Source organism: Gorilla gorilla, chromosome 5 (assembly GCF_029281585.2).
Source record: "Gorilla gorilla gorilla isolate KB3781 chromosome 5, NHGRI_mGorGor1-v2.1_pri, whole genome shotgun sequence".
NCBI lineage: Eukaryota > Metazoa > Chordata > Mammalia > Primates > Hominidae > Gorilla > Gorilla gorilla.
In genome coordinates, this window is record NC_073229.2 from 28022515 (window position 1) to 28046489 (window position 23975).

Below are 23975 nucleotides of genomic sequence, written 5' to 3' on the forward strand. Positions count from 1 at the left end.
GAGGAGCCCTGTGGTGATAGGAAGGGGTGGGCTGGCATTTAGGGGCAAGCAGGAAAGATTCCAGGGATCAACATCATTTCCCACTCCCCTGTCTACCTCGAGAGCTACTGAAGAATAGCACAGTAGTAAATTCATCTCTAAATAAAATATGAAAATAAATGGGAGACAATTTGCCCTCTCTTTCCCTGCTACATGTATATTTCTGCCACTATTCCTTTTCTCCCGCCAGAAATCTAGAGCTGGTCTGAGCTCATTTGCCCGTCTTAGCCGCTGACTACCCTGAGCAAGCAAGGGAAGGTTGAAGTCGGTATTTCCTTTGTGCTAATGAACTAACAATTTAAATCTCAGTTATCCTCTGAGACAAATTCCAAAGCAGTGATGGGGGGGGGGCTGTTAGGCGGGGGGCCTGCTGGTGGGAAGGTTCTTCTGTTCTTCTCCATCTTCCTTGTCATCCTTAACATTTGGTCCTGGAGATTTTATATTTTGGTTTCCAAAACACAAATGAAAACCTAAAGGATCAACATAAATAAAATAAAACTTTATTTTTAATAATAAAATTAATGTTTCTAGTAAGGAAAAGACAGTATGTCATTCCTTTAGCAGTACAAACAATCTTTTATCCAAAAGAATACATTGGGTTTTATTGTGTCATTTGTCTGAATACAGACACACTGGAATATCTAAATGATACCCTGCTCTGAACTCCAAGTTGAAAGTAAGTTTTTATTATACTTGAGGGAAACAATGGGTTCAGCTGCTTATTGCAAGGAGCAATTGCCAAGGGAGAGTTAAACTCAATTACTGTAACCATACTGAATAAAAAATACTGCCAAGAACAAAAATACGCCTGGGTAAAGACAGCCACTGAATAAAAAAAAATCGACATAAAGCGTATCAAATATTTATTTATCTGGGCAACAAAGGACTATGATACATTGACAGGCATGGAAACTACTGCCAGCACAACTCAATACAATGCAACTAGAACTGCTTCCAATATGGCCAGTGAAAATACAGAATACCAGGTGGTCCCAAATGTTTGAAGTTCTTTGAACAAAAAGAGAGAGGAGAGAGAGAGAGAGGAAAATTCCCTAACCCTTGGTTTAAAGACAATATTCATTTATTGCTCAAATGATGCTTTTAAGGGAGGACAGTGGAATAAAATAAACTTTTTTTTTTCTCCCTACAATACATAGAAGGGTTATCAAACCACTGAAGTTTCAAAATCTTTCCAGGGTCCAATATCACTTTTTTTCTTTCAGTTCAATGAAAAGCTAAATGTAATAATACTAATTATAGATAAAATTTTATTTTACTTTTTAAAAATTTGTCCAGCTGTTTCATTGTCACCTTTAACATGCTACAACAGGGCTAAATTCATGAATCCCAGAGAAAAAAATCCCCCAAACACTGGATTTCTAAATCAGTACCATGAACCACATGAAGAACTAATAGGGAAGATTCAAAACCCACTAAACAAGAGGTAAACAAGATCAGATAAATAAAAAAAAAAAGGCTTAAAACAGACTCACCATATTTACAATTCCCATTAAATTACACATAAATAAATATATACAGAGACGTGAACACTGATTCCCTTATATAACTGCGAATCGTGTTGCCAGAGAAAGTTCAAGTTGGTCGCTTTACCTTAAAGAGGAAAAACTTCTACAACTGAAGACATGACATGGAACTTCGTGTATTTGTGTTCAAGTTTATTCACAATACTGATAAAAATGTTGTCATCATCCTTTTGGCTTTTTTTTTTTTTTTAAGTATGGCTACAATCTGAACTGAAGTATGTAAGGGAAGGTGGTGACTCAGTCCCATGAAGCGCATATAATTTTTTTTATTTTTACTTTTTTTTTAGAAAAAAGTTAATTTTTGTTGTTGTTGTTGCTGTTGTTGACTTGTTGTTTTGTTTAAAAAAAAAAAGGGTTCACAAACTTGGCAGAACTTTTCTCTGCTGGCTTCACGGCCTGTTCTGTTCTCTTAGGCTCCACATGAGGGCACAGGGGTGTGGGAGCGGGTGGGGAGGTCGAGGCGGGTGCAGAGTCGGAGAGGCTGCCCCACTGACAGTCGAGAGGGCAGTCCCGGAGACTCGGGGGGACCCAAGGGCAGCGGCGGCGGCGGCGGCGGCAGCAGCAGCAGCAGTAGCAGCAGCAGGAAGGGTTGCTGATCCCGGAGCTGTCACCCGCCGGAGGGTGGGCGCGCGGGGGCTGGTGAGGCGTGGGAGGGGCAGGGCGGGAGGACAGCCTCACTTTCTGTGCTTCTCCTCTTTGTCACTGCTTTTGGCGTTGTTGTCCGTGTGGCTGTTGGGGTTGTTGCTGAGGTACATTTTGTCCATGGCCTTGAGGGCCTCGGTGAGATAGTTCTGCAGGGCCGTGACCGCGGCACACACCGCGGGGCTGCCGAAGCCGTGGGAGATGAGGTTGAAGTGGGTCAAGCAGCTCTGGATGCCGGGCTCCAGGATGGGGTTGGGCCGTGAGTTCCCCAGGGGAGATCGGTCCTGAGCCAGCAGGTCGGTGAACTCTTTGCATATCTGTCTGCAGCACAAGTGGAGCAGAGAGAGAGACATAAGGCTCCACTTTGGGCAGCACTAGCAGCAAAGAGAAAACCTCCCTCCCTGCAGCTACCTCTGCCGGGATCCAGCCGGTACCTGACATGACCCAAGACCCCAGAGACAGACAGTGTGGCCACATGTTGGGAGATCCAGCCACCTTTCAGTGACCACTAAACCATCTCTCTTTACTTAAATGCAAGCCCTTCCTACCTTCACAAATGACTCTCTCTCTCTTTCCTCTCAGATATGGTAAACTTTTATTCCCACCTTTCTCCCTCACACAAAACATCCTAGACATAGGAAACCATTTCACACATTGGAAGAGAAAGAAAGGAGTCACGCAGACCGGAAGTCAGAAACAGTAGCATCTTGCCAACATTATGCTGCAGCCATCAGCCTTCCTATTCAAAATGTCGTAAAGACCCTCTTCCCTGCTCCTCTAGAGAGACCTCAGCAGCAGTTTGTAGAATGAAGTCCACACTCGTTCACCTTCAAATCAAATTCAGGTCAATGTGGACAGAGAGACAAAACTTTACTTGGGATTATTTTGCCTTTAAAAAACAACAATAACAAAAAAGCAAAACGAGCCCACACAAGCCCTGTTACTTGGAGATAATTCAAAGTAGTGTTTGGGAAGAAGAAACAGACATTTCAATTTCCCATTCCTCCTCTTTCCCCACATAGCTCAAAATAAAAATACTGCAGGGAAATTGTGAAGATGGGTGTGCTTAACGAAGCCTGGGGAAAGAGAAAGTTGAAATTTCGCAGAGGTAGATGAGGCCTGCACTCAGGAAGCTCTGTCTCTGAATCTGGGAAGCAAGGGCTAGCTGGGGCCTTCCAGGGGCAGCAGCAGCCTGGCCTGGGGGGCTGGGGAGGGGGATGAATGAGGAGCCTGGGCTGGCTCCCTTCTCCAAGGCCAGCTGATGTCCCCAGGCCAGAAACAGGGTCCCACCCAAGGCCTCAGCTTCTGCCCTCTGCTTCCATGCCCTCCTGTGACATCAACTTTGATAATTAAGGGCTTCCAAACAAGCCTTTTAATTTCCAGAAAACATATCAAAACAGTCATTTTCTTTTCACACATCACCTGGAGAAGCCTATTCAGCCCAGGCACCGATGGGAATATAACTTGGGCCATTTTGAAATCTATTTGACTTCTCGCCTGTGGGCTAAAACTTATGTGGGGTGTGGGTCTCTCTCTCTCTCTCTCTGTGTGTGTGTGTGTATGTGTCACTTTCGAGAAGGGGTTGTGAAAGGAAGGTAAGAAATGGAATAACTGATTAGGGTTGAAACTAGGACAGCTTCTGGCTTGCACATTTTGCAGGCCACTGTTTAATCTTTGCCCTTGGAGAACATATTGATAGGATACAAAAACTGATATAGGTAAGCCTGTTACCCCTTTGAGGATTTGATTCTGGTCTTTCTGAAACAACATAGTCACAAATCCACCCTCAACTTCAGTCAAACCCTTCCTACAACCCACTCCCATACACACTCATTATTAAAAAAAAATGAGAAAATGGGACAGATGAGAGGAAAAAGATAAGGAGCGCCTAAGAATCCCAACTGTATTTCTTCCTTAACATAGACTATATATAAGATGGTGTTATAACTGCAACAAAGCTGATTAACACAAAAGGAAAACAAGGGAGAAGGAAGAGCAAAAACGATTTTTGTTTCTCTTGACAACGAGACACAGAGACCCCATAGAGGTAAATGCCTTACTTTGTAGCCAGGAGCATGTTTTTTCTTGTCACTTGCTCATTGGGATCGGAATGTTGTCGGTTGAGAAATTCAGCTACTGCTTTGGCAGGAAATTCGGTTTCGCACACGTACCCAAAGTCCCTGGCTAGGTGGACAGCTTCTCCTGGCAAGAGGGCAGAGGAGGGAGCCAGTGCGAGAGAATGAAGAGTGGGGATCCTAACTTCCTCCCCACTCCCAACTCCCTAATTCCCTTCACCCCAGATGTTGCAGGAAACACAAACTACTTGTTTTCTCATTTCAGGCATTTTATTTCCTTCTCTGTAGGATCTGGTGGATGCATTTATCAGGAAAAATAACCACTTCTCCTAGAGGGCCAAGAAGACTTGAAAATGAAAATCTCATCCACCAACCTCCAGTCCCATCCCCCACCCTAAATGACACTTCTCCAAATTCTCTTTTAAAATGCTTCTTGTATTCCAGCTTCACACCTATCAACACATTCATAAATGATATTCATAATTACTCTTTGAGCTTTTCTGCAAGGGAACGACTGAGGGGTTACATTTTAACTTGATCACATAAATTATCTGTTCATCCAAACCGATTAACCAAGAGGATTTGAGGGTCACTCCACTGAGTCTGTCTGTGTTGTTGATTTTCGAATCTTTGGTTTTAATTTCCTGAACCAGTTGGTTTTTACTGCAGGGCTTCCTGCCATTAGCTCCAGCTCCGGAAGAACGCATGCGCCAATTAGAGCATCAAAGCCCTCTCCGCAGAGCTTGTTTCCATAAAATGGAGCGGATCACAAACAATAACAGTTCTCCAGAAACTGCCTCCCTGCTACAGAACTCAACCCCCAAACCCAGACGAACTCCACGCTATACCTTAAGCCACCACTACCATTTTCTTGGCTTATAATTCTTTTGGAGTATGAATAGTGGGTTCTCTATGGACTGTTACGATTTTTAATGTAATGGTACTGTAGTTGAGTTTCTGGCACTGAACAATTGCTGATTTTCTAAACAGTTATATTACTATCAATCTCTGACATCATCAACAAAGAGAATTCATAGGATTCCTCCTCAAATATATGGTTTTAAACATTTTAAAAAATAATTTACAAAGCCAGAACTTAAATTCAATTGTAATATATCTCCTCAAATACAAGATGTGAATGAAATAAAATGACTTCTTTAAATATATATACATGCTAGTTTTAAAATCTGTCTGGTAATTAAAGTAACTTTTTTTTCCCTGTTAGCATGAGATATTTACAATAGGACACAAAGACACAGGAGAGCTATAGATTCATTCCAGTACACCAAAACCTAGGCCAATCTTGTATCAGAAAAACTTAACCTAGAGGCAGCAGGAATATGAGTGGCTTCCGGTGGCAGTTATCTAGAGCAGGGAGTGAGGATAAGGGTTGGCTTTTTGTTTTGAGGCATTTGGAAGGGTGTATGTATGTTTAAAGCTACCAGGAGAAACTTTTTGCAACGCTTATATTTCTTTTATCTTTCCATATCCACACCATCCAGAATCAAAAATTGCTCACTTTTCTTCTTCTCCAAGAGAAAAGCACAATTAAAGAGATAAGGGAGCATATGTTTGGAAAACAAAGACCTGAAAGGGCACATAACCCTGAGCTTTCAGGATGGTCTTAAATCAGGACGCAGGTCAAAGATTCCCAAATTAATTCAGGAAGTAATGGTCACGCATTTCTCAAACGCAGATGTCAGAATAACTTAAATTATTTACTGCTGAGCCCTTTAAAGGAGACAGAAACTTGGAGAATGTGCAGTTCTTAAACTTGTGCATTGTTTAGCTCAGAATTAGGCTGGGGAGGTGTAACTTTACGGTAGAGGAAAAGAAGGAAGAAGGATGGAGGTATAGGAGTACATGCAAATGTTTCTTTTTGCCATGAAATAATTCCATTCACATCTGGCTATATTCTCTGCAAAGATGAAACTGCCCAACTGACATAAAATACAACCAAACATCTGGCCACTAAATATTATCCATTTTCCAAGAAGGAAGTTACTTCTAGTTAGCAAGTGGATTCGCTTACCCTCTACTAGTGATGTGAGCAGGGTAACGTTGGCAGCTTTACGTCTCCCTGCAGGCAGATTTAATCCTATTTTGTCCAGTTTTTCTCTTAAAGATCTTCCTCCATTTTTAGACTTCGCCCTGTTTCACAAATATATGCGAGAAAGGGATTTAGAAAACATTGGGTTGCTCTGCACCACATTAAAATCATTTTGAAAGCTTCCTAAAATGTGCTTTCAAAAACTGAGAAGCTTGGCCCCAAGACATTTAAAGGAGGGAAACCTAGGAATAGTACAGAAGTTCATAGGAGATAAACGCCTGTTAAACTGTAAAGCACCCCCTATGTTCAGTTATTATTGCAACTCTTGTGGCAGGTTGGAAGGTTTTGATTTCCCAACTCTCTAAAGAAGAACCACAAACAAACACAGCCCCATCTCTAGGGTTTGAGGTATTGAGTTCAACTGATTCCTGTATATTTTCCCTGCTGTTACAATCACACCAATCCCAATGGGGTCGTTAAAACTGTCTTTGCAAGATATAATGTTAGGTTGTTCCGAGTAACCCAAGTTATCATCACTCTCACGTTTCTTGCTCTGGCTCTAGCCCCAAAGGGAAATTCGTTTCGCCAACTGTTTACGTGCCATGTCACCAGCCTAACTGGAAATGTCAAAAGCTGATATCAGCCCTTAAAAGTTTCACTGATTTCAGAGACAATGGAGGCGGTTCTAAACAGATGTCTAAATAGAATCCCATAATCAGAAAGTGGTTAAGATAAATTGTTTAAATAAAACAGCAAATTAATTAATTTCAGATTTTATTCCCTACTCAAGTGCTCTTTAATTGTGTGGATTAGATTATACTCCCCTAGGTAAACAGTCTCCAATATTGGGGATGGGGGAAGGGAAGGAAAAAGCAGAGGGCAAGGAAAAGATCTCTGTCAGTGAAAGATTACAAAGGGAAAGCAAAATGACTGTGCAGGAGGAAGAAAAGACTAGAATGGCTGATGTTAAAACCTTCCAAAAAATGATCTTTATAGGCTTTGTGTGGGATATAGCCACTAGAAAGGAACTGTGGGTCTATCAACAGATAGGTAAATGAATAACAGTCAAAACAATGAGGTTCTCAGTATTATTAAAGAAGAGAAGAAACATATTATCCTGGTAAGTTCAACACAAGCCCCACAACTCACAACGTGCAGTAGAATCCTAGGGGTAGGAAGCCCACAGCAGGGAGAAAACTGCCCTAAGGGAAGGTGCTTTACCTTGCTGACCCTTATAAAATCTTATCTACTAAATGAATCACTCAGACCTCGCAGGGGTGAGGTAAGAATCCCTGGCTATGTATGTAACAGATGCATTCCTTGGTAGTGACTACACACAATGCACGTAAACATGCTCGCACGCAGCCTGGCACACATCAGGGCCTCAGTAAATTGGGAATCATCATCATATGCAAACGCCTATAGTACGGGGGTCTGGAGGTGACAGCGACCGGAGGGCATGGCGTGCGGACTCAAGAGGACAACCATTCTCTTCCTTTAGTTAAAAGCCATTCTATTAAAACCCTATACAAGGCACGACCGGTTACCCTCGGAGACCCTACTCAGAGAGGTAAGGCAAAGCGAGGAGCCTGAGAGGAACTTTTCCTGGGCTTGCAAGGTGTGCGCGAAGAGGGAAAATGTGGCTGCACGGCGCCCCGCGGCTGCAGTGGCCGGGATTGAGCCCGCGACGGAGCGAGCTGCGCTTGCGCAAGGAGGAGGGCGGAGCGGAGGACTCCGCGAGCGTGGGGCAGCGAACGGAGCGCGCACCAGAACTCGCTCGCGGGAAGGCAGCGGAGAGCGCAGGCGCGCGCCGCATCGCCCGCTCCCCAGCCCCCAGATCCCGCCCACTTGGCTCTACGCTCTTCTCCCCGCCCCCTTTCCCTTCCCGCGTAGGGAGGGCCGCAGCGCGAGGCCGGTTTGCGTCGCCGCCACCGCCCCGGCGCAAGCGCAGTGGTTCCCCCGGCCGCGGGGCGGGGCAGGCGGGGCCGTGCGGGGCCTCACCTCCGGAGCACTCCGCCCAGCAGCGACGCGTTGAGACACTCGGGTGGTGAGAGCCGCCGCTGCACTTCCGCCACCGTGACCTTGTACTTCGAGGTGGAGCTGAGGAGCGAGAGGCGACCCGGAACTGAACAGAAGACTTCGTTGGGGTTCACCACGCCGCCGAAGAGGTTGTCCTTGTTAATAGGGATGGCGGAGACGGCATTGCTGTTGGACTTGGACAGGGACACGGGGCCTGCGGAGACAGAGGGGAGGCCGCGTGTTGGGCGTCGTGGATCACCCCCAAATCCTGCCCGACCCCGGCCCTCATCCCGGCCAGGGCCGGATCCCAGGCTTTGGGCCACAGTCCCCGCTTTTCCGTCCGGCTCTGAAATTGTGTGGCTCTGCTACTTCCCTTCCTCGGGCTCGAGCCCTTCCCTACCTCACCCGGCGGCCGGGAGGCGGCCCTGCCCTCCCCCAGCGAGCCTGGCCTGCGTTTCTGCCTTGACCGTCTCCCCTTCCCCGTCAAGGGTGCTCTCTAGAGATGGGTGGTGAAATTGGTGACCCCTGAGGCGCTGAGCATCCGAGCGGAGTGGGCCCCAGATGAGGTCCAGGACCACGGGTTCAGGGTGCAGGGGAGGGAATTACATTTGCAAACCGAGAGCAAGTTACTTGTACTGCAGGGGTTTTGCTGGGTGGGGGTTTTAGTGTCGGGGAAAAACTGCTTCAAAGACCCATTATTAAAATCAGCCGACAATTTAGATGGCTAAAACACCCTGTAAACGAGCGTTTTAATTGAGGCACCACGCTGGGAAGTGGTGGATTTTGTTGTCCACACCACACGTCCCGTCTTTTTGATAAATAGGCCCTTTCCTATGTTCAATTTTGAAAATGTCTCAGTTTTGGAGATCCATTCCAAGGCCAGTTTTGAACTGCGGGGTGGGGAGGGAAGAACAGGCCTACAGTGGAATACTAGCAATGTGCCCTTTTGTTAAGTAAATACTTAATAGTCCTTCTCTGCTAAAGCGCCTTTATTGGGAAAGTGGGTATATATACTTCCTAGTTAAAACCATAAGCTCTTTATTGCTGGACTCACCATTGTTAGAAAAAAAAAAATAGAAGACCTGCAGAAAGTATACTAATGCATTACGTTTCTCAGCACCAATGTAATTCAGATGCATTCACAACCATTTAGGTACAGTATGCATTGTATTTTAAAATTCCATTTGGAGACATCATATGCACACAATCTCATCACAGTGTTCCGTATGCGTTCTTTAATGGGGATATGCTAGAGGTATAGGGAGGTGGGGGGCTCTAGGTTTTGGATAGATCACTTGTGACATTAATGGCTCTGGGGAGGCTAATAGAGACAATAGGAGTTAAACGAACTCTTGAGAGATTACTAATAAAAGAGCCAATTATCATGTCGACTTGGAAAGAGCATCTCTTAAGATTTATCCCTTGCACATCTAATTTGACGTGACAAAGACTTCACAGATGCAAAAATGAAACTTTAAACTAGCTAACAATATACTGATTGGGGTTAGAAATGAGAACAGTTTTATATAGCATCGTCCTCTGGTGGTGCCTAGAATCCTGAAATGTAACATTGCCACCATAACCAAAAAAAAAGCTGCTACCAGGAGTGAATAGCATTTAATTCAGTCAACTTTATTTCTACTCACTAAACACAATACAGATTACAAATCCATGCAAATCACTTGACACTTTTCTAACAATTTCTGCTCTGAACAAGTATGCTAATATTCCTCCCATCTTCAAGATACTAATTTTAACCAAAAGCTAAAATTTTGTTAACCTAATTCACAAAGTTCTAAGACCCTTAAACAGCTAACAAGAAACTAAACTGAAGAACATGAATGTTTTTTTCCTCTACTAAAGAGTGCTTTTTATCATCTGTTCTTACATTAATGTTAAAATATTTGTACTATTTTAGCATTATACACTTCTTAACCCTCATCTAGGCAATGGATTAAACTATCAAACTGTTTCAAAATTGAAATGCCACTTCCAAATCAGTTCAACTACTGTACATTTTGTGTGTTTGTCCAAATATCATTAAACTAAATTAAATGGTCAAATCATGAGTCAGAACAAAGCTAGCCTGTTGGCATTACCAACATACTGAAGGCTGATTATTTCAGCATTGCTGTTCTGTGCCTATCTATTTGCTAATTCTGAGCCTTTAGGAAATCCTATTTGGAAAAAATAAACACATCTCTGCAAGTTCTTTTAAATAGCACTCTGCCTGTAAGGACATGCTTGGAATGCAGAAGGAAATGGCTTACCTTTCTTAATTACAGTTTGATCTGGGATGTTAATACCCGGGTCTTCTACATGCTGCAACAAAAGGATACACATGGATGTAAGTGTATCATCAAAACAAAAGGAAATGAATATTCCCTGCAAGATGGGAGGAGGGGAAGGTGTAGAATCAAAATTCCCCCTCCCGTATAATGACATTTATATATAAACATCTCATCTTGGCTTATTGGAATTTGGGGCTTTGCAACTCAAGAGGTTTCACTGCACACCCATGGCCAATTTCTCCTCCTCCAGCAAATAATCCATGTTTAAAAGGGGTGGAGATGGGGAATAAAACTTTCTTTGGAAATTAAATCAAGTGTTGGAGCACCTAATCATTCTCAGTCAGTTCAACATTTAGAAATGTACCTAGCTTTAGATTGGCGCCTCAGCGGCTTCTGACTTTAGCAATTCCAGTGTTCAGGCAGCGAAAGGCAGGGAAACACAATAGAAATGACAGGGGCGGGAGTAACAGGAGAGTGTTGGAAAAGAAAAGGTTTAGGTAGTATAATAAAGAGCAAACACACACACCTTTATGGAAAACTCCACATAAATTTTTAGAAAGACTACTGCCTAAGCCTGGGTATGATAGGAATATGAAAATGACCAAAACCAAAAAACCTTTGAGCTTGCTTTCCTGTTGTCCAACAGCAGGTTTGTTGTTAGTGCGGGGTGTTTTTCTTTTCTTTTTTTTTTTTTTTTTTACAGATGGATGGGTATACGTGTGCGCACTAGAGTCAAAACGTGATTAGAAAGTAAAATGAAATCATGTTTTCTAATGCAGAAACTGACAGGCAATATAATGTCTGGCTGTGTTTACAAATTAGCACCAGGGCTGCTGAGATAGAAGATTTTGCAATCATTACCAAACACAGGCATTACCATTTAAAAAACTATTACTTCCTTCTCTAGTCTTTGTCCAACAATAATACTGATTCGAACATTTTCCATTCTGTCTTGGATTTATGCTCCTGTTAATTGTGCCTGATCGCAATGATTCCGGGTGGATGGTACTAAGTTGCTTTATTACAGGTTTTATTATACTCAATGCTCTCATTTGTAACTTGCCTAAAGTGCTTCTGGATTTAAGTATAATTAAATTGAGAAATGTTCAGAAATGACTACTGCTGCAGTTCTTGTGTTTTAACTATATGGGGAAATATGATCCCTTTATGCATGCACCCTAAACCCATAAAGTAAATGTAGTGTGGCATAATACTTTTATTTGTGTTATTTCTAGACCTTGTCCATACAGGGAAGACTGTTAAGTTTAAAACCCCACTGAGATATTAATGATTAAATAATTTTCACCATCGATTTGATTTTCTTAAATATTTAGCAGTTATACTTACTAAAGGTTAACTGTTGCAGCAATGGGAAAAAATTGAAAACAACCTTTTTCTTGACCCAAATTCCTTTGAAAGAATTTTTTTCTTAAAAGATGGGGGAGGGAGAGGGAAAAACAGCAACTGGGTTTCCTTGTTTTTGTTTAATCTTTTAGTTAATTTCTCCTACTGACCAATTTTGCCACAAAGAGTGAGTATACAGGTGTTAAGAATTCACCTTGAAATTTTTGCAAAGTAGAGCAATTCTCATTCACAGTAGTTCCAAAAGCTTGCAACATTATTTTGCAATTCAAATATTTTCAAAGAACAAGCAAGGAAAAGATTCAGAGTGCTTTGGGAAAGGGAACTAAAATAATCATAACTCCCAGTTCATGTTTAAATTGCTCTTATATAAATTAGTGCTCCTCTCACTTCCAAAAAAATGCACTGTTAAGTATCAGTTTCTAAAAACATGTAAGTATGAACACACACATACAGACATACAGTGCTCACTAAACCTTATGCTGGATCAAGTGCCCACTTTCCTGCCTTCCATGCAAGGGCTGCTAAACATAACCAACAAATTTCAGTGACTAACTGGGCCAAATGAGAGATGTAATAAATTTTCTATTTTCCTATGGAACTTAAATAATGTTTTAAATTCACCAAGCAAGCAGGTAAGTTCATCTGACCATTTTCCTTACAATCTAATGTAGTAATCATTAAACTGTCAACGGACATACTGCTGCAATATTTGATGCAGTAATTTGAAATAGCATTTTAGTAAAAATCACATCCAGATACATTTCCTCTCCAAAGAAAAGCAGCTTTAACAGAAGCCTTTACAGCTTTAATAAAATTATTGGCTTGCTCTAATTCCATTTCAGGAGGGTTGTGAGGAAACCATAAATATATAGAATTGAAGCAGAGGTACTGGTTTAAGTTTAATTCCAGAAAGTATTTTCAAATTATCAATAGCCTGGTTTGCATTGTAAATAGTAAATGTGCTAATGCCATGCTTATTTAGAAATCATTTTAAACTGCATTTATTGATAACTAAATTAGAACTCAAATAATGTATTACCCAATAGTCTCAAAACATTTAATTTAATATGGAGTGTAGCAGGTTCTGATAGGCGTTGGGAATCTAGCTAATGATTTATGAGGTCACCACTTAGCACCCCTAGGAAGAAGAAGGCTGCATTTTAATGTCCCTCTGCTTGGATTTGCTACTTAGTTTTTCTTTAATCAGGATAGGGTGTACACATAACTTTTAGGTTTCACTTGTGCTTATAAAATCCGGTTAAAATGATCTTAGTGTGTCTTTTACACTTCCTTTTACATTTTGAGGACATTTAATGAGCTCTTTTGGTTGCATTTAACATCACTCCCAGGACAGGGAGAAATCTCCACGCCAGACTCAGCGATGGAAGTAGATCTTTTAGCAACTGAGACAGTTTACTGTCGTCGAGAGGAAGACATTGTTAATGGTGACATTCGTCTGATTTATCTGTGTTGGTGGAAATGGTAATGCAGGCATTGTTTGAGGGAGCTCCAGAAACCATTGTTCTGGGGTAGAACTCGCAACTACTTTGTGTGGTTCCTCAAAACGTCCCTCACTCCCCGCCCCCGAATAAAATGTTTTTATAAGGAAATACTAGGGAGAACCCGGGCCCACCGACTGTATGTTCCAGGTATCCTTTCTGGGGTAGGTAAGTAGGGGGCTGTGTTCCCTCCTGCGCTGGTTGCGTGGCCTCTTACCGGGACCTCCTCGATGGCGTGAGGTAAGGAGTGGATCGAGAGGTCTCCGAGTCCTGAGCTGAGCGCGTGTGGGCCGTGCAGGAGGTCCTCGTGCCGCCTGTAGTCCCTGCGAGGATCCAGGCCCGACAGCTGGTGAGGCAGCCCCCGGTGCGTGTGCAGAAGCCCAGACTCCTGGCTCTGCCTCTGGCCGGGCCAGCCTGGGTGCTGCGGCTGCGGCTGGGCGTGCAGGGGGTTCAGGCTGTAGGGGTCGTTGACGTGGGAGTAAGGATCTTGCGACTGGGGGTAGATAGGCTGGTAGGGTGGGGGGAAGTATGGGGGCTGGAAGTCGGCATTGGGGGTGTGGGACAGCGGCGGGGCGCTCGTGTAGGGAGATTGACCTACAGTGCCCAGCTGGGGCAACCGTGCCGTCCCGTTGCTGGTGCCGTCGTGACGGTCCTAGAAGAGAGCGAGAGGAAAGGTAAAGAACAAGGAATCAGGCATCGAGCTACAACTATCCACACAAAATCCACTTGACAAGTCTGCGTGGGAAATCGCCCGTTCCCGTTGGCTGGCCGCCGGGAAAAAATCAGCTCTAAGTTCTTTTCAGGAAATACCCTCAAGTGAAACAGACCGAACAACGCAGAGAAACTGTATATGGAGGGGGCACAAGAGACTATTTAGGGGTTTCTTTCAAAGAGAGGAAAAGATAGAAAAGGGTCTCCTGGAACACAGCCCATTAAACTGCAGCGTGAAATCTCTCTTAAGCAAAATTAAAATTCCTCCTAAATACTAAACAGCAGAAGCGGCCTTTTCTTTTCCCCCGATTTGAACCTGTCTGCCACTGCGTTATTGTTTATTCTCTTCCATTTATTTGGAGAGAAAAAAATCATAAACGTTCGAAGACTGTTACCGTTTCATGACTACTTAAATAGAAACATTTCGCAGAGGGGCTGTAACAAAAACACACGTTTAAACTACCAGCTTAAAGAAGGTTTTAACTGCAGGATCGGGGTCTGTCTTTTTCGCTTCCTCTGTTAGGAGCCTTTTTCTCGACAGAGTCGATTTATGGTTTGGATAGGGAAAGGGGGACGTCAAGTCAAGGTTTAAAATAGAAAGATTCAGCCTTACTGGGTTTAAAAGAGAGAGGTGCACCCCGGGGCGGTGGCCCCCCCCGCCCCTTCCACCCCAGCCCCAAAGGGCAGAAGAAACGCCTGACTTTAGGTTTCTCTATTGCAATTCCCTTGTAAAACAAGCGAAGAGAGTTGATTCCAGAGACCGCGAACCCTCGGCGGTTCGGCCGCAGGCCCCGAGGGTAGGGGGCACACCGCGCTGCACTTTTCCTGCAGACAGTTTAAGAATCAAATGTTGAGAACATCTCGGGGACAAGTGAAGACTCAAGGAAATCAAGATGAACGTGGGGAGAAACACGCCTTGGGAAGCCGCGGCGAGGTAGGTCTGCGTGCTCGGAGAGGTCGAGCGGGGGCTGGGGTAGGGGGTAATGCACTCGATTTAGGGATGAAAAAGAGCGAGAGAAAGGCGGAAGGTGGGGTGGGGGATGCAAATGGAGAGGGTGTCCTGAAGGAAAGCTGGGCGTGAAACCCGAGGTTTCGGGCAGCTCCACGGCACCAGGTTTCCAGAATCCAATTCCTAAAGAAACAGCAACGGGGGTGGGGATGGGACTCACCATGGCTGAAAAACTGTGAACTAACATCTGCGAAGAGTCTGGGGTAACGAGTCAGGGTGGAAAAAAACAAGCAAGCCTGGAGCGCCCGGCTGCCCCGCCGCCCGAGCGCGCCCCACACAAAAGGCGCCGAGAGCCCCGCGCCACCCAGGACTCCAGTCACGGCGCCGACGCTCCCCGGAGCGCGGGAGCCCGGCTCGGATCCATCCGAACTTGAACCACCGATTCGCGCGGCGCCTTCAGCTGGTCGAACCCACAGTCTCTATCCTGCCGCGACTGGTTATGATTCAAAGTTCTTTAAAAATGAAAAACCCCAAAAAAGGAAAAAGGAAAAAGTATGTGTGAGTGTGTGGGTGCGTGCGTGTTCCTTAATCCGTGTCTCCCCCTCTTTTCTTAGCGGCGGCTTCGCTTGAGCTTCTAATAACCGCGCTGGGCAGCGTTCCTGGAGCCTCCTAATAGCAGATATTCATGACTATTAATATTACACGAATACTTAATAAGGGAAGAATGCCTGGAAATCGAGCGTGAAGCGGAGAGGCAACTCGCGCCGGAGCCGGCTCTCAATGCAGTCCATTGACGGGAGTCTCAGTGTAGCAAATCGGAGTGGGGAGAGGGAGCGCGAGAGACAAAAAGCGAGCGAGAGAGGGAGCGGGCGAGCGCGCGGGGGGCCGCGGCGCGGCGTCTGGCGAATCACAGGGAAGGGGCAACATTTTAAAAGGTTGCAGGGCATGCAAAAGTGAAAGAGAAAGAGGCAGAGAGGGAGACCGAAGGAGAGAGCGCAGAGAGGGAGAATGTGTCTGCGTGCGTGTGTGAGAAAGAAAGTGTGGGCGAGGGAGAGGAGCCCGGGGTGGGGAGAGGGGAGGGAGGGAAGGAGGGAGAGCCCGAGAGGAGGAAGGGAGGGAAAGAGGGAGGGAGGAAGGGAGGGAGGGAGGGGGAGGGGGCCCAGCCGGAGCGCACGGAGGGGGAGGCCGCGGGGGAGGGGGAAGGGGAGAGGAAGCGAGCGAGGACAATCAGACCTAAAAGGCTGGGGCAGACCTCGGGATGCAGCGGGGGTCGTGCGTAGCGGGCAGGAGCTGCTGGGGACCGCGTCCGGGCGCTCGTGGGGCTCTCGGCGCGGCAGGCGCTTCCCGGCCCTGTCTGGCCGCGGGCTCCGCCGCTTCGTAGCCGAGTCTGGGACTCGGGACTCGGCTGCCCGCTGCTGCGCGGCTCCTCCATGACGCGGCGCCCTGCCCGGGACCGGCCCGCTCGCTGCACTGGCCCTCTCCTCGGCCTCCTCTTGAGCTTTCCTCGGACAGGGGCACCGTGCGCTCCCCGGCCACCGTCGCTCTGCCCTCGGCTCTCTGGGGCCGGGGATTCCGGATCGGGGGCCGGGATGCGGGCCGGGGCGCGCACAGACGCTAGGCGGCCCAGCCCGGGCGCCGCTGGCACGGGCTCGCGGCTCCCGGCAAAAACCCGTCCGACTGGCTGGGCCACTCCCGCCTGACGCCCCCCCAGATGACACGACTAGCTCTCCCGGCGTGCTGCCTTTGCCAGTCTACCCGCCAGGTTGTCAGAACAAGCGGCACCTCGCCTCCTGCGTGTCCCTACAGAGCCCCGGCACAATCAGACTGCCCCAAGCCAGCTTCGAAACCCGAAATCCCCGCTCCGGCGCTTGCCCACCACGGCCAAAGTTGTGGAAACAGCTTTGACTTTATTCTCCTCTTTCTCTTATCTTTTTTGCCTTGCTTACACATGCATTCACACTTGCCCCCACAGGATCCCTCTAGAGGTGCAAGTTCATCCCCCACCTAGCCACCTACCCCATCCAGTCGGCACCTAGAGCCGCACGGAGGTTCGGACCCCTCCCGCCGAGGGCGCCCACACCTGGAGCTGGGTTTCGGCCTCTGCGAAAGTGAAATGCCCAAGCCTCCGGCCAAAGCCCAGACCAGCACAGTATGAATTGTCCTATGAGACTGAGGGGTTCAGTTCCATTCCTACCTGCCCGCAAAGCTCGCCCCCAGCCTCGAAAACAAAGCGACTGGTCTGACGTGGGGTCCCTGCGCCCCTCCTCCAGCGCGACAGGACCCCCCCCAGGGAAGAGCCAGTACCCGTGGGATGTCACCCCGTCCCCATCTACCGGGGTGGGGGGCCTGAAAGGAGAATGATTTAAAATAATCTTCAGAAAGAAAAGGGAGGAGGGAGCGGGTGACACATCGTTCACATAAACCCAATTTCTGGTTTCGAGTGAAGTCAAGATCTCCGCCCCTGCGCCTGCACACACACCTCCTGCCTAACATTCTCAGCTGCAAATGCCAAAAAATAAGAAAAAAAAACAGCAAAAGTTGGGACTGTCACCTATTTATTTAGGTAATCTCCAGCCCTACACACCCCAACCCCTCTCTCGGACTCATTGCTCATTACAATGTTGGTTGTAACCGTTCCCAGCGCCTCCTGCGGGTGGACAGGTCGCGCTAGGGTCTCCCTTGCTGCCTCAAGAAGGCGAGCTCAGGGGACTCTGGGTTTTAAAATGGGTTCCAAAGCGGCGCGCGGCTCGCGGCACCAGAGGTGTTCTGCAGCCGCGCAAGGATTCCCACGGTCTTTCTGGGCTGGTGCAGAAGCTGGTGCTCCCGCACCCAGCGGCCAGCAGGCTCGGCGCAGCACATCTCCCCACCCCACCCCCACACACCCCCGTGGGGTGCGTCGATCCTGTAGCTCAGAGGAAGAAGCTACTTAGAACTTCGTGAAGCACAGAGGATCTGGAGCGAGCCCCGCAGCTGGGATCAGTGGTCTTAAGTTGAACCCGCTTACAGGAAGATGCAGCCCAGCTCACAGCGAAGTGTGGGGGGCCCGTCTCTAAAGCCGAGAAGGGAACCGCTTTAGAAATGGGGGTGGGGAGAAGAAAGGAAAGAAAGGATGAATGAATGAATAGAAAGAAGAAGGAATATTAAAGATCGGAGAGAAAGTTCAAGAGAGAAAAGAGTTTTCTCTTTCCTTTCTGTTCCTGGTGACTTGGGCCCTCAATCTCGATGAAGATAACACGAGGAGTGCACAGGCAAGTGCCCAGTTGCCAGCAATTGCTTCAAACGCCCACGTTCTTCTCTTCGCCCCATTCTTAGGCACAGCCAAAATTGGTCAGAAAGGGGAGTAAAGTGGGACACGGGCTTCAAAGTAGGGAAACCAAAGAAGGGAGCATCCACGTCCTCCCTCTCCAGCTTCTCCCCCGCGTTCTTCGGGCGAATCCGAGGGACGGGCGCTGCGCTGGGGAAAGTTTGTCCCACCCGCGTTTCGCAGCTGGTTGCAAGGAGAGGAGGAGGAGAGGGAGGGTCAAGCTCGGAGCCTGTGGCCGCACGGATGATCGAGCCGGCGTCGCGCTTACCTCGCAGTCCTCGTACTTGATATTATCCGTCAATTTCCAAAGCATTTTCATGGATCGGCGTGAACGGATATGCCCCTCTCGGTCTCGCACCCAAGTGGAGCTACTCTCTGGGTGAGCGCAAAGTGCTGGCTGCCGGCGGTGAGCGCAGGAGGAGGAGGAGGGAGAGGAGGTGGAGGAGGAGAAGGAGGAGGGAGAGGAGGAGGGCGAGGAGGAGGAGGGCGAGGAGGAAGAGGAGGGCGAGGAGGAGGAGGAGGGCGAGGAGAAGGGCGAGGAGGAGGAGAGAAGGGAAAGAGCTCCCGTGTGCGCTCGGAGATCTCCCTCTAATGGTAGAAACTTTTCCCTTTTCCAGCTCTTTACCAACAGCCTAATCGCCTCATTAGCATATCAACAATAGTCCAATTGCTCGCCAGTACCACAATCTGCCGCCGGCCGCTCCGACACAGGTATAAAGGCCTCTCTACGCCGCGAACTTGCTTCTAGAGCGCACTCCAGCCTGCGAACTGATAAAACCTTCCTCGAGCTCCGCCGCGAGGCCCTGCCCCAACACCCCCTCTCTTACCCCAATTCCGCCACATTCCCCTTCCTTTCTTTCTCCGCTTCCTTTTCTCCAGAGATGCCTTCTGCAAAGCCCGGCACTGCTCAAGGTCCAAGCGCCACGCCTGGGGCCCGGCTTCTAGCACTTCTCCCTTAACCCTGCTACCACGATCCGAGCTGCCCTTTTGGCCCCGTGCAATTTTATTAGAAATCATTATCCCTTTCGCAATTAAACATAACCACCAAACCAAGACCGGCGAAGTCACTCCAGGATTTTTTCCCAACAAGGGATCGCCTTCGCTCGAGGCAGCCACCCCCTCGGGCCGCAGCGCCTTGGGAGTTTTATTGGCTTTGAGCTTTCCCCCAGGTTGGAGATTCTGCCAAGCGGCTCCGGTGGCTCTGCTGGGGTTTGCAATCCCTTAATTGCGGTGTGTAAAATAAAAGTTGTACCCTGAAGAGGTTACTTGACAGCTCCAGGGGTTAAACAATTTTCCTCCTGTTTGTGTGAAGCTAGGGCCAACTGACAGTTCAAATTGGTGTTCAGGCTAAGGTTTCCTGGGTGCAACGTGGACACGAATACAGAACTCCTATGGAACTGCACACCCGCTTCTGAAGTTGAGCCTAAATACAGACGTGTGTGTGCCTGCAAGTCTAGATACCGTCTCGTGCGTGCATCAAAATAAATCACCGGGAACCGACTTTTAGCTGTGTTAATCTGCTCTAGTTTTCCCAAGATTCCCCTTTTTAATTAAAGCAGGGAGAGTTCCTTCATGATTTGGTGATGCTACTAACGCGGGCGTGCTCGCGAGGCGGAGCCCGGCTGCCGCGGAACCTGAAGGCCTGGGAGCCACCTCCTCGTCCAGACTGGTCAGTCCGGGCTTTTGGACTCCTCACCGGGGCCTGCTGGGTCCTCTGGGGCTTTTATCCCTTTCTTTTTTGGGATTTTTTTTAAGTAAGAAAAAAAAAAAAAAGAAAACGACTTAATGTGACACTAGGAAATACAGAGTAATTAATTTTCCTGGCTGAGCTTCCTCGTTTGTCCTCCAAAAGAAAGTTACCTCTGTCTTTTCTCTCTGCTATATGTACAAACTCCTTAACTACACTAGGTCCCGCCTCAGAGTTGCTCTAGTAAGGACCTTTGATTCATCTGGGCTTGTTTCTCGAAAATTTCCAGGCCTCCCATATTTCCACCGGGCGTTCCTAAAAGGGGATGGGAACTGTGGCAGATTGGAGCATTCCCTCACAGGTGGAAGGAAGGCAGGAGCTGGGAGAACTCCCCATTCCACCCAAAGCTGCAGAAGGGGAATTCTCCCTCCAAACACCTCAGCAAACTCCCCAAACCTAGCAGAGTAGGCAGAAGGCTCCAAAAAGCTAGGGAGAAGCCAGAGCTGGCAAGGGGCCTTACAGACCCAGGAAGCCCTCCCCATGCTCTGGGCCTCCCTTGCCCTACCTGAACTGAGCACAATTCCTCGGCTGAACCGGGCTGGAGGCTTGGCGCCGCCCTCCGTCCAGAAAATGGTCGACTTTCCAGGGCTAGACCCTGCAAGGCTGTCCCAGCCTGTCGCCAGTGCAGTGGTTTGAAGTCAGGATCTGGGCTGCCAGGAGCACCGACACCCTCCCAGCAGCGGCCATAGCCTGAGCAGGCCAAACCCTAGGCCTGAGAGCATGGGTTTTTACACTCCGTAGACGTCGCCGCGGTGTGCTTAAGGGAACTCCAAGTTTCGCTTTCTTGCCCTCTGCGGGCTTGGAAAGGCTGCACTCCATCCTCTGCAACCCCATTTCAACCCCCCTTTCCACCTCCCCGCTGCCCCGCGCCCAACAGATCTCCGGCTCCGCACCCGCTGGGGCCGCTAAACTGTTGTTGTATTCCCGCCGAGGGCGCCATTGAGGTGCAGATTGGGACCTGCCGGCTCTGGACTGCCGCCCCCGGTGTAGGCGCTGATGAAAGGCCCGGGCGAGCGCCAGGGTCGCCTCTGGAGCCAGCCAAGCTGCATTTGTGCCAGCGTCATTACCACGCTAAGTCGCTTCATTGCATGTCAATGCTCCGGCGGGGCAGAACCCCGGGACAGCAGCGCCAGGCCTGGGGTTGGAGGTCGGAGATCCAGGCCTGACGTGGGGGGCATAAAAAGGGCGTCGCGGGGAAGAGGGAGTATTTGTGTGAGAGACAGAGTCACAAAGAGAAAGAGACAGTGAGGGGCCAGAATGACTCTCTTTTCTCCGATTGTCAATGCCCAGTGGGAGCCGGGAGCCCCACAGGCCCAGCCCAGCAGATTCGGCCCCTCCGGGCCCCAAATCCGCTCGCCCCACCCGAGATCCAGGCCTCCAGCCACTTGCCTAACTGTGAGCCCGCAAGAGCCAGGCCCGCGGCTCCCTCCTTCCTCCTCCTGCGGCAGTCTCGCGGCTTTCAAACCTTAGTCGAACCCACAGAAGGCCCAGTCCCAGGCCAAACCTACTCAACAGGCACCTTCTCACGGCCTAGGAATTCTGCAGCGAAATTCACTGGAATTTGAGGAGAAAACCCAAAGACTGCTCCGAAAGGACTCCCCCAGTCTTCAGCCTCCAAATAAGAGAGTTAGGAAGGGCCTTTAGCCCACAGGGTCAGGAAGGGAAAGGTGTGGATTCCCGGGATTTGTCTCTGGTATGGGATTTGCATCCTTAAACCACGAGGTTTGTCTAAACTTGCGGATGAAATACCATTTAGTGAGGCTTAACTAGGGAGAAGAATATAAAAGAGCTCACTCTTGATAAAAGTAATAAATCCAAGGGAAAAAAGTACAGAACGCAAAAGGCCTTTCTTTCTCCAACTCCAGGTAGCTTAGTGAAGACTGCACTTCTCAGAACTTTACTTTTAATGGCCTAAATCTGAAACAAGAGAAAGAACTCGACCAGGAGTAGCAAGGCCTCAGATTTTTGGGGGGAAGTTCGGGCATTAGATTCGAATTGTCCCCCGGGCTTTTGGGCACACAGAATCTCACCCTAACCAGGCCTCTTGGTTGGGGCGAAAACAGGGCCTCGCGGTTCTGATGATGAAATCGGCGACAGGCAGAGCCTTTTACCGCCACCAACCTGGCCAGAGCCGCTCTGTTTCCCGAAGGGAAAGTGTCTGGAAGTTGGAAGGAGAGCGCTGGACAAATGCTTCCTTGGCCAGGGTCGGAATCCGGGGCTCAGGAAGGACAGGAGCCAAGCCTTGGATGCCTTGTGGTGTCCGCGGCCTAGCAGGGCCAAGTTCCACAGGCGTTGGTTTTGGCAAATTCACCACCCCCCTGCCTCCTCACCCACCATTCTCACACTCCCTCATCTGTAGCCCAGGCGGCAAAAACCCATTTCAGGAAGTGGAGTGAGTTGGTAGCTAAACTTCGGGCAAACTTTGTATCTCCTAAAGAAACACGCTGCCGCCGCGACCCAGCCATCCGGACCCCTTTCCATTCTTCACACATCCTAGGTCTCCCGAAATCTGGGGGTACCAAGAGAGACAGGTGCACCAGAACCTGTCCAACACTCAACCCTGGGGTCTAGGGCGAGGCCGCAGGCGCAGCAGGCTGAAAACCTTCACCGCCGCGCACCACAACCCCAGGCCTTCTCCCTCCCCCCTTCCGAATTAGTCATCCTCCCAAGCTTCTACTTGAGGTGGGAGGGGGTGAGGGAAACGGCCACAGCACAAACCACAAGTGACCCACCAGGCCACCTGTGGAGCGTGCGCCGGACTTCCCCGGCGCCGGGCCCCGCGGGCTGCGCGCTTTGCGCCCAGCACCGCAGTCGCTGCCTGCGCTCGTTTTTCCTGTCTTCGCTGTCTCCTGGGAGCTCTCCTGGGCGCTGCCAGGCGCGCCTCACCTACGACTCCCCTGCCCTGGGCCACGGCGCTTCCTCTCCTCCTCCCCGCTCCGGCCCCCTCCCCTACTCCACCCCTGCCCACCTCAACCCCAGCCAAGGCAAACCCCCCGTACCTGCCAGTCCCCCATTTTGGCAAGTATGGACATCGCGGCTCTGCGCTCCTGGCGACTGGTCCCCGCCGGGCATGGGCTGGAGGGCTCGGTCGGGCCAGCTCCCTGGAATCGCTTAGGCAAATCCTCCTTTTTTACCTGCTCACCAACATCTCACCTGGTCATAAAGAGCTGGGTTGCTACCTGCCGACGCATGCGCGCTGGCCCAGGAATTCACTCCGCCAGCTGCAGTCCCAGCGCCGCACGGAGCTGACCTGGGAAGTGATGGATTTATAGCCGCGGCAATCTTGCCATCAGCTCCAGCTTTTCCCAACAGCCCCAACCCGCTTTCCCGGTCAGTCCCTGGCCCGGGAACCGAAGCGGACTGACTGCTGGATGTGCTGGGTGCGATGCGAGTGTGAGTGTGTTTTCGCACTCCAGTGGTGGGGCATCGACAAGCTCGACCCATGGCTAGCCTCCCCTCGGAACTTTCGAACTAGGGGAGTCTCCACTCCCGGGTGGGGGTCGGGGGTTGGGGAACGGCTAGACCGCTAGAAGCGTCCAGACCCCATGATCCCCGCGCACCTGGACACAGTGGGGACAGGTCGCCGTCCCCGCCTCCCCACCCGCCCACGAGGTGCAGGGCACGGCTGGCCTTAGCGGATCCGACTCTGCCAACCCCGGGGCCACTTCAGCGTTAGATTCCACATGAAACTGTTGCTCAATAGGTGAAGACGTTCATGATTCTTTGTCACTTCTGGCTTC

General features: G+C 48.9%; 1 protein-coding gene across 5 annotated transcripts; it reads right to left on the minus strand.

The window, feature by feature from the left end:
- Positions 1–885: 885 nt before the first annotated feature.
- Positions 886–23476, minus strand: TFAP2A (transcription factor AP-2 alpha). 5 transcript variants are annotated; one of them, XM_055391293.2, is made up of 8 exons: positions 23389–23461; positions 14123–14176; positions 13742–13979; positions 10640–10691; positions 8352–8583; positions 6333–6451; positions 4286–4427; positions 886–2546 (listed from the first exon to the last, which is right to left on the minus strand). In XM_055391293.2, exons 1-8 carry the CDS (start codon positions 23424–23426, stop codon positions 2258–2260), a joined length of 1164 nt encoding a protein of 387 aa, XP_055247268.1. In that variant the 5' UTR covers positions 23427–23461; the 3' UTR covers positions 886–2257. The 5 variants fall into 5 exon arrangements, with proteins under 5 accessions (XP_055247268.1, XP_004043307.1, XP_004043305.1 ...); XM_004043259.5 differs by having other exon boundaries at positions 13742–14176; positions 23235–23476; XM_004043257.5 differs by lacking the exon at positions 23389–23461 and adding an exon at positions 18757–18856 and having other exon boundaries at positions 13742–14176.
- Between the last annotated feature and the right edge of the window lie 499 nt (positions 23477–23975).

Bases quoted from the DNA above. Each gene is read 5' to 3' on its own strand.
- TFAP2A (XM_055391292.2), bottom strand. From the start codon at position 16,616: ATGGAGGAGCCGCGCAGCAGCGGGCAGCCGAGTCCCGAGTCCCAGACT. The intron at 8,584-10,639 runs GTAAGCCATTTC...CTGTCTCCGCAG, and splicing joins TCAAACTGTAATTAAGAAAG to GCCCCGTGTCCCTGTCCAAG. The intron at 6,452-8,351 runs GTGAGGCCCCGC...TTTGTGAAACAG, and splicing joins CTGGGCGGAGTGCTCCGGAG to GGCGAAGTCTAAAAATGGAG.